General features: G+C 53.9%; 1 protein-coding gene across 1 annotated transcript; it reads left to right on the forward strand.

Moving 5' to 3' along the window:
* Positions 1-2,293: 2,293 nt before the first annotated feature.
* On the forward strand, positions 2,294-9,946 carry LOC3290671 (protein pygopus). The gene has a single exon (XM_563445.5). It carries the CDS (start codon positions 4,017-4,019, stop codon positions 7,878-7,880), a length of 3,864 nt encoding a protein of 1,287 aa, XP_563445.5. The 5' UTR covers positions 2,294-4,016; the 3' UTR covers positions 7,881-9,946.
* The last annotated feature ends 271 nt before the right edge of the window (positions 9,947-10,217 follow it).

A 10,217-nucleotide genomic window follows, 5' to 3' on the forward strand; every position in this document is an offset into this window, starting at 1 on the left:
AGACACCCGACACAAAGCGCGACACAAAACCGGACAAAATGTGTACGTGATAGTGCGTGAGATGCAGAATACATTTGCGCAGATACCGCGACTGTTGTGTGGCATTTTTGCGCTCGCTCCACTTTTTATTCGCATGACAAATGGAAACAGCGGGCCAGAAAACCCAACCTCACGAAAGCAACAGTTGGTACGGTGGTGGAAGATTTGATTATTAGACCGCTCTGTTGGTTGTTGCTTCTGCCTGCTACTGATGGTGCCTAGGCTGCTGTTTCTAGTAGTTTTTGGTTCCCACGCCCTGCGCCTTTGGTAGTAGGGTTTCTCTCTGGTTCGCAAAAAAAAAAAAGGACGCGACGAGCGAACCGCCCTGATTGTGTCTCATTTATGCTTCATTTAGCCGCCGCCGCCGCCACTGGTGCTTTGGGTTGGCAGCAGCAGTCCCTGTGCGGTTTGCTGTGCCGTCCATTGGAATGTTTGCGGGAACAGATGATTTAGTGCCGCTGGGTTGGAAACAATCGCGGTACGGTTCCATGTCGACCGAGCAATCGTACATTCCACAGATCGATTGAACGATATTTGGGGTCATTTTTCGAAAGAATAGGCCCAATATTTGTTGCTATTCAAGAATGACATAATAGTACTTCACAATAGTATAGATAGTAGAGATAGTAGGTAGATAAACTGAAGTATTGACAAACTTGCAGAAAATGAAACCCTAAAAACCCTAAAATTACTAATAACATTGCAATGCAAATCAACCTATGGTTTTAATGTATGGTTTTAAAAATATTAAGTTTTTCCTATAAGTTATTGATTTAAAAAAATTGATAAAATGGAGAAAAATCTGTGCAAGATTATGCTAAAATTACAGCAAATCGCATAAAGTTTTGAAAAAAAAACAAACACTTTCTTCCAGTATCGCTCCTCAAACAAACAGCCCTAGCCGGACCATTCGCGCCCTTTGATTTCAGATTGCAAAGTCCTAGGCTTCCTCTTCTCCGTTCGAGCCCAACGGGGAACGTTCGTCCCGCTCTAGCGCTGCCGCAGCAGAAGCCACTGCCCGTGCGAATGAGACAACCAGCGCGATCATCGGGGCATTGCGTTGCGTTTGCCCATTCCTTCGCCAGCAGATTACACACGCATACCAGCAGAGGGAAGGCTTCATTCCACCACTGCACGCAATGGAAGGGGAAGAAACACACGTTTGGTTGTCTGTGTGTGTGTATGTTGATCGTTGATCATACACACAAGGCGGTACGATGCTGTCAGTATGCTGGCAGTAAGGCAGCAAACTGGGGCGTTCAATGATGTTTCGTCCTTTATCGCTCAGGACATGCTTTCTTCACATGCACGCTGCTCTCCACCATTGTTTTTTTGTTGTTGTGGATCGCATAACGGAATCATGCAAATGCGAATGGCATTCCTTGCCTTGAATGAAATTGCGGAAGCCAGATTTTCAAACGCTTCAAAGATCAAATTACTGCCACAGGACGCAAAAAAGGATTGTTTTTTTTTTTGCAGAGAAATGTTTATTGTTTGCTTCGCGTTTTTAAACGCACATTCAGCGCTCCTTCGTCCTGGAGTTTCTGGATGTTCAAATCGGTGTTGGTGGTGGTTTTTCTCAAACCCCCAGTCCCCCCACCCCCCCTCTTCATCCTTTACATAATGGACAACATGTGAGTGTGTGTGGCTATGTAAAAGATGCTGTCCACTGGCGTGCGGACCACGTTCCTTACCCTTTGCTATTGCTGCTGCTGCCAGGGAGAGCATACAACTACCCCTTTTTTGTTCGCGTTAGGGGTGTGTGCGTGCGTGTGTAAGTGCGCCTGGTAGGGGAAAAGGTAAAGCGCGTCGTCGTCGGGCAAGCGAGCAAGATGCTGTGTGGTTCTTGTTGGCAGCAGCTACTGAAGAAAACTGCCCCGCTAGCGAGACAGAGACAGTGCGAGCCCGACGGTGGTGATGGTGGTGGTGGACATCTCAATACGGCATCTCTCGTGTAAGAGTGTAAGAGCGAGTCGACTACATCTTTCGCATCGCACGCTGAAGGATACACCGGAGGCTGAGAACGCGCTGGCCGAGAAAGAGATGAGACGGCAAAGGAGAAGATTAGACAGCACTCTTCTTTTTGCTCAACCCCCAACCCAAGAGGGCTCCGTCCGGTTCGGAAGACATGGAAAGAGAGATAGAGAGGGCTACAGCAATGGTGGTGGTGGTGATGGACTTCGACCACTGCATATGCGTATGCGAAAAAGGGGGAAAAAAAGGGACCGAAGCATAGGCAGCCATTCCGCCACTGCTGGGCCACGGGTCCAGTTTTGAATGGGACAAGGCTCTGCCGCCTGCCGTTTGCACGTCACGTTCTCTCGCTGGGCTCTGTTTGTTTGGGACGGCATCGTTCGGTTTCATTTTAAAACGCGTCCTCAACCGAAGCGAACGCAGGTTGAGCTGGGTGTCTCCGCCGTCGTTTCGTGGTAGTATTCGCAGTTTCGCGCAGTCGGTGGACTCCAATCGCCTTTGGGTTGGAATCCGATTTTTGCATCTCCGTTGCATCTCCCCGTGCTCCCCGGGGTGGGATAGTGCATCATCACTGCCCCTTCACACCCCGCCCAACTATTCGCTTATCGCGAGGTATTTACTAGGCCAAACACAACAAAACCAAGAACACGACCGTTTGCCAAACCCAGTTTGAGATGAGTGTTTAGTTGCGTGCGCGAAGTGATTTTGTTGGTTCTATCTCGCTTTCAGTGTACAAAGAGGAAAGAAAAGTGTCGCGATCGCGTTGAAGTGAAAAGTGGCAGTGCAATAAACGGTTGATTTGAAAACGCACTTGTACCAACCCCTACAGGAAGCAACAACAAAAAACAAACAAACAAACACATATCGAGCATATATTACACAAAGCTAGACAAACAAGCACAACAGTTTGGTTTGTCCGGTTCGTGATCGGTTTTCTAGCCACCTAGCTACCGCCCAGCAAAAAGGCCCAGTTTGAAACCCACAACAAATTAATGCAAGCCGCGCGGAGAGCGAAAGACTCCAGCGAAAGACAGACTCCGACCTGTGTGTGTGTGTGTGTGTGAGTGTATTCAAGTGTGTGGCTGTGTGCGCGCCGTTTTCTTCCTTTCTTCTATCATTCCACCGGAACCACGGCACACCGGTGCGTGCACGGGGTGGAACACAACAAAAACGGTGATAATTAAAATTTATTGAAAATCTATGTTAATTTGCCACGGTTTGTCACCGAGACGAGGAAACAGAGAGAGAGAGAGAGAGAGCAGTGTGTAGAGGAAGTGACCACAAAGTGCTTGCGTGTGTGTGTGTGTGCTTGTGGGTCTGTTTCGATAGTGTTTGAGGGTGATCTGCGGTGCGCTACTAGCAATCGGTCTCCCCCAAAACTCCAACACACGCGGGTTCGTTGTTTCGCGCCATTCGGTCAGAGACTTGAGTTGAGGGATACACTCGCCATCGCCATACAGCGGTGCAGCTCGCAGCAGTGCATCAACGGGGGTTTGTCTTCAAACCAGTGGACAACATCCTATCTCGGCACAAACCGTCGCCGGGCATTCGTGTTAATTAGGGTGGCGATTTATGTGAAGATTCTCCCATCGTGATCCTGCTACCACTACCGCTACCTGTGAAACAGAACGTGTACCAGTAGTGGCTGTATAGGTGGATCTGTTTCTGTGTATGTATGTGTGTGTGAGTGGGTGGAAAACCAAGCCAGTTTGGCACAGGTGAGAAATTGTGAGCCACTTTGACTACCCTGCGAGGAGAGTTCGGGTGCAATTAAAAAGGGAACGACACTGACGGGCAACAGTGAGTGTGCCATCATATCGTACCGAGTCGTCATCGCCTGCAGACAAGTGTCCGGCTCCTGTGCGGGTTTATATTTCAGAACTTGCAAAGGTCATAAACAGAACCTTGCTGTGTAGACAAAGCGAGAGAGAGCTCAATGCGAGGCACAGCAGTGTTGGCGAGCGTAAGCGAACTTTGTGCGTACTTGGCCCTGCCATCGAGTGATGGCCAGTAATGGGGGGACTCTGCATGGGGTTCCCCAAAGTGTGTCACAGCAGCAGCAGCAGCAGCAGCAGCATATCTGCTCCCAGTGTGGCCTATACTTTGAGAGTGCGTCCTCGTTGCAGGTGCATCATATGCACTACCATCAGCATGACAGCATGAATCGCTGGGGTTCGTCGCAGCAGCAGCAGCCAGTGGTCAGTACAACGCTTGCAACGACAGCGGTCGCGACGACGACAACGGCCGCCACCATCACAACGAACGGTTCGGTCGTCCCCTCGTCCACGACGCCCACCTCCTCCGACACGGAGAACAACAACCAGCCCGGGTCGCTTACCCCCACGGGCGGCTTGAAGCCGGTCGCTTCGCCGCAGCAGCAGCAGCAGCACCATACGACGATAGCAGCGGCCGCTGACTCGAGCGATAATCAGCCGCCAACGCCCCAGCCCACCATCACGGAGCCCGGAACTCCGCAAAGCTACAGTGGTGGTGGTGGTGGTACATCACCCTACCACACTCAGCAACATCAGCAGCAGCAGCAGCAGCAGCAGCAACAAGTGAGTCAGCATCAGCTAGGACTGCCGAGCGGTGCGCCCGGCAGCGAGATGCACTATCCGAGCTACATCCATCCCGGGTACGATTACGCGTACGCCGGCGGCCCGGGGCTCGACTATGGCGGTGGTGGTGTGCTCGGTGCACCGCTCCAGCCGACCGACTACAAGTCCAGCTCGTCGGTCGTGTCGTCCGCCCGGTACCATCCGTACGGTGGCCCGGGAAGCAACGGCCCGGCGGATGGTTCGTCGCCGGCCGTGGTCAGCAGCAACGGTTCGGCTGGCATGAGCCCGCAGGTGGTAAGTTCTTCCAACGGGGTCAGCGTGGCGGGAAGTGGCAGTGCTGGAGCGGGCAGTGTAACGACGGTCGCCAGCACCACCTCCCAGTCGCAGTCGTCGCACTCGCCGCAGAATGGGACGGGCGGGTCGAACATTCCGCCGACTCCGTCCCCATCGCCGATCCAGTGCGAGAAGTGCGGGCTGGTGTGCGAGTCCGACGAGGCGCTGAACGAGCACGAGGCGACGGTACATTCGAGCGTGCCGGTACAGTCGGCGCAGGACCAGCAGCAGCAGCAGCAGCGTGTCGATCAGGTCGATCTACAAACTGGCGGTGGTGCGAACTGCTATCCGTACGGAGGTGGCGGCGGTACGCCCGGCTACCCCGTGAAGGAAGAGACGCCCGCCAGCGATATCCTCGATCTCGACTCGCAGAAGATGGTAGGCTATGGGGCGGGCGCGGACGGCGGGCTCCTGCCACCGATGAACTCGCTCCACCCGCTGCAGTCGATGCAGCGCCACCCGATGATGGCCTGGCCGCACCACGACCCGCACAACTTTATGGGGCCGCCGCCGCCGCTGCCCCCGCCACCGCACCATGCCGGTGCCGATATGAAGCATTCCGCGGCGGCAGCAGCAGCGGCCGCCGCCGCCTACTACCACCACCCGATCAAGTCCGAGTACTCGGCCACCCCGTCGATCAAGTCCGAGTATCTGGGCGGCGGCGGAGGCATCGGTGGCGGTGGCCATTACGGTGCGCCCGGAGGTCCGATGGTGAAGAACGAGTACAGCCTCGCGCCCACGCTACCGCCGCCGGCCGTTGCGCCGCAGGCGACGAACCCGCAGTCGATGAAGCAGTACGCGGACGAGATGCACGACAATCAGCTCGCGACCAGCCCGTCCGACTTCCCGAGCACGACGACGCCGCAGGAAAGTGGCTCCCAGTATCGGACGTTCGAGCCGGCCACCTCCTCGCTGCCGGGGACGGGCTCGGGCCCAACCAAGGGCACCGCGTGGAAGTCGAACGAGGCGCGCCGCCCCAAAACGTACAACTGCACCGCGTGCAACAAGTGGTTCACCAGCTCGGGCCACCTGAAGCGGCACTACAACACGACGCTGCACAAGAACGCGGTCAAGTCGAGCGGCCAGCCCGACCCGGCGACGCTGCCGATCAGTGTGCACCATCATCCGGGGCGCGATCCGAACTACGCCAACAAGGGGCGGCGCGGCGGAACCGGCAACGGTGGCGCCGGCAGTTCCGGCGGCGGCGGTGGCGCCGGTGGCGGTGGCTCCCAGCTGCAGCAAACGATACAGCAGCCGGTACCGCCGCCCGACCCGCCCAGAAGTCCCGAGTACGGGGCGGCCGGCCAGCAGTACGCGGGGGCGGGGTTTCCAGCGGCCGGGACATCGCCCGGCCAGCAGCAGCATCCGGGCGGCGGCCAGCTAGTCAGCACGAACCAATCGGCGGGGTTTCACCACCCGTACGCCGGCGCGACCAGCGCGAACGGCGGCAGCACGTCGGCGAGCAGCTCCACTTCTTCAGCGGTTCCCCCAAACGGGGTAGCAGGTCCCTCCGTCCAAGTCTCCCAACCGAGGGGCCTGCAGATCTACTCGAACAGCAGCAGCAGCAGCAGCAACATGGCGGAGCAAATGGAGCAAGCCACCCATACCATTACCACCATCCTCACGCCCACCACCCAGCAGCCCATCTGCACGGCGGGCATCCCGGACATCCCGGGCACCACCATCTGCACGGGCACGCGCACCCCGGGCACCCCGGGCACCCGCACGCCCCCCACCATGGGCATGGGCTCGCCGCAGCCGCCGCCTCACCATCTGCAGCAGCGGCAGCAGCAGCAGCCGCCGCAGCAGCAGCTGCCGCCGCCCACCATCAGTTCAATGGAGCCCTACCACCACCACCACCACCACCACATGCAGCCGCACACAATGCACACGCACATCTCCAATCCTTTAACTATCAGCACCACCAGCATTCCATCCTTCCAAACCATCCTGCCGGAGGCGCCGAGCTATCACCTTATTATTGGTAATGGGCCGCAGTACCACCCGGGGGGGCAGGGGGCCCATCATCAGCTCCACCAGCCGGCGGGGGACGGTGGGCAGTGGGCGGACCTGCCCACCGATGGGACGGAGGGGCTGATCGAGTCGACGACGGGCGGACGCACGCCGTTGGGGTTTCCCCGATGTGCGGGGGGCGCCGAGGTGTATCAGGGCGATACGGCGCCCCCCTTCTCACCTAACGTACCGGAGCAGTACCACCAGCAGCAGCAGCGGTCGGGGGGTGGTGAGGCCGGCCTACCCATCGGCATGACGATGCTGCACGACGGCCAGCTGACGACCGAGTCCGGCAAGTACAAGGACTACCTGCAGTCCGAGGTCGACCCGTACCAGGAGCAGCTGCTGTACCGGGTGGCCACCCCGCAGCTGGGCGCCACCGCACCATCCATCTCGCCCGCACCCTGCTCCCCGAGCGTCACCTCGACGGACGTCGGGCAGACGCAGCTAGCACGAGCGCGGGGCCAGAAAGCGGCCCAAAACGGCAGCGCGAACGGACAGGCGCCGGAGATCCACCGGTGCATCGAGTGCGACAAGGTGTTCAACAAGGTGTGCTACCTGACGCAGCACAACAAAACGTTCCACTCGGGCGACAAACCGTACAAGTGTCACCGGTGCGGCAAGCGCTTCCCCTGCAACCAGTCGTACGAGGAGCATCTGGCGAAGCACGGGGGCGAAAAACCGTTCAAGTGCGAGCAGTGCCCGAAGCAGTTCAACCACAAGACCGACCTGCGGCGGCACATGTGCCTGCACAGCGGCTCGAAACCGTACGCCTGCGAGCAGTGCGGCAAGGGCTTCATCCGGAAGGACCACATGATGAAGCACGCGGAAACGCACCGGAAGAATGCGGCGGCGGCAGCGGCGGCGGCGGCCGCCGGCCACGATGGCCCGAAGCGCCCCGGCAAGGGGCAGGGCGTCATCAAGGGCGGTGGGCGCAAGATCGTCGGCCTGATGGACGAATGACGGTGGCTGTCGCTTCGCTGTCTTACACCGGAGCAGTGAAAAGCCCTCGGTGGAGCCGGCGATCGGAGCTTGCGGAGGTGTCTGCGTACACGTGAGTGAGTGCAGCGGGAGGGTATTGTACATTGGAGGGGATTTTGTTTGTTTTTTTTTTTATGTCGGGTGGGAGCACCGTGTGCATGTACAGGGCTCGTGTGCGAGGTCGGAACCATTTCGTAAGTGTATCGTAAGCAAAGTTGTAGCCGTTTAAGTCAAGAGTGCGTGAAGAGAGTTACCTTCTACAGTTTAAACCGATGGGGGAGAGGGGTCATCGGACCCCGTACTATGCATGTGCGCATTGCCATTTCAAATAAAACATTTAAAAAAACCGGGTGCCAAACGGTGGAGGTGTTAGCCGCCCGATAAAGTCCATACAATTCTACACGTGTATCAGCTACCTCAGCGTCTTTAAGCATTACAATTTTCTGTTTTTTTTTCTTCTGTTCGATTTTAATAAATAAACAATCAAACTGGACTGCAAAGGCACCTGCCAGGAAAAGAGATAGCCAATCAGTATAAATATATGATATGATATGATTTAGTTAAATTGTAAACGCGAAAGTATTACGTTATCTAGTTAAGGCGCCACCTTTAAAACCCTCTTCCCCAGAACCCCTGAGTCCCCGAGCGGTGTTAGGAGGGGCAAGGGAGCATTGACAAACCCAGAAGCAACTCAAGATTCCTCAGGCTGCACCGGGCAAACCTTTACGCCGGTGCAGTGCACAAACGATTCTACCTCAACATGAGTATGTTTTACAAGGCTCACACTTTTTCCACCAAGATACCGGATCCGGGCGTGCTGAAGGATGAAGGAAAGCCAATGTTTTTAAGAGAGAGAGATAGAGTGTTTATTTTCAGGCCAATGCAGCCACTAGCTGGATTCCCGATTCCTATCTGCGTGTGCTGGAACCGATACGCTATATACAAAACCCTATACCTACATTAGTTTATCTAGAAAGGTGACTAAACTAAACAAAAATCAACCCAGGTGGCAGAGATAGAGTTACCGTGTGCTGTGGGGTAGCGCACCGAAGACGGAAGCGCATGGCATCTTTTACTATATATTTATTAATTGTATTATGTGACGGTTGCGACGGTGTTTCGCTGTAGGAAGATAAAAATATACATATAGCTATATACATACGGTGTATCAGTACATAATAGATGTGACATACAAGTTCAAGCCATGCAGAAGAAACACATCAAACACATTTTAAAGCAATAAAAGAATCTACCGCGTACGCGTAGTGTACCGTAATCGCTGTTGGACGTGTTTTGTACATCGGGGCGTGCTTGATCGATTTTAATTGAATCGATTGGAATGGGACAGGGAAGGCAACAGTTCAAATTAACGAATCGTTAGCAAAATGATGGATGAGTATAAAAGTGTATAAAAACAAGGAAGAGACATAATAATGTCTCACACACGAATTGTTCCGTTTTTTCTCCTGGTGTAATATATAACGTAGTGATGTAAAGTATTTAGAACTCAATGTCAGCAGCTGTCAGCGTGCTCTGTTTCGTCCTATTCTTCCAGCAAACAGAACAGATTAAAGCATGAAAATATATAATGGGAAGCAAGAGAAGAGGTAAAATGGAATGAGAGAGTGGAAAAGGAGAAACAAAACAGACAAACTACCTACAATCACGTACCTAATCCGATAAGGATATTCGAACGCGCGTCGCCAGAAGGGTTGGGATTAAACTGGGAGACAAACAAGATCTAATTGAATCCTCACCCTTCCGTGCGCCTGTGTGTGTGTCTGTATTGTGCATGTGTGTGTTGTGAGTGTAGTGTTATTATTTTTTGCACGAACTTTTAAAAGCTCATTAGATTTTAACTCAGAACAAACAAAAAAAATACAGAAAGTGTAAGAGTAGCAACAAATCACTTACAAGAACAAACTCTATATTAGAAATGAAACCATGCAAACAAAAAAGGATAAGGGCCAACTCCTTGCATTTCCTTCGAATAGACTATTAAAGATAACGAATGTACAAATGAACGATAGTGGTGCGGTAGAGAGAGAGAGAGAGAGAGAGAAAAAAAGCAAATGAAAGAAGAGGAAATAATAAACAAATAAAGAAACAAATATGCAAACGATGTCCGGAAGCATTCATTTTCCTGAACGAAGCACGCTGACTCTCATACACAGCAACAACAAAAAAACGCAGATCTAAAATAATGCATGAAAATGGTACAAAGCTAGATGAAGCGAAGAATGAAGCAAAGCAAAGCAAACAAGAAAATGCCAAACACAGAAGGCACACTATATCTCGACCACGAAAATCAAAGCACGA

Source organism: Anopheles gambiae, chromosome 2, assembly GCF_943734735.2.
Source record: "Anopheles gambiae chromosome 2, idAnoGambNW_F1_1, whole genome shotgun sequence".
Lineage (NCBI taxonomy): Eukaryota > Metazoa > Arthropoda > Insecta > Diptera > Culicidae > Anopheles > Anopheles gambiae.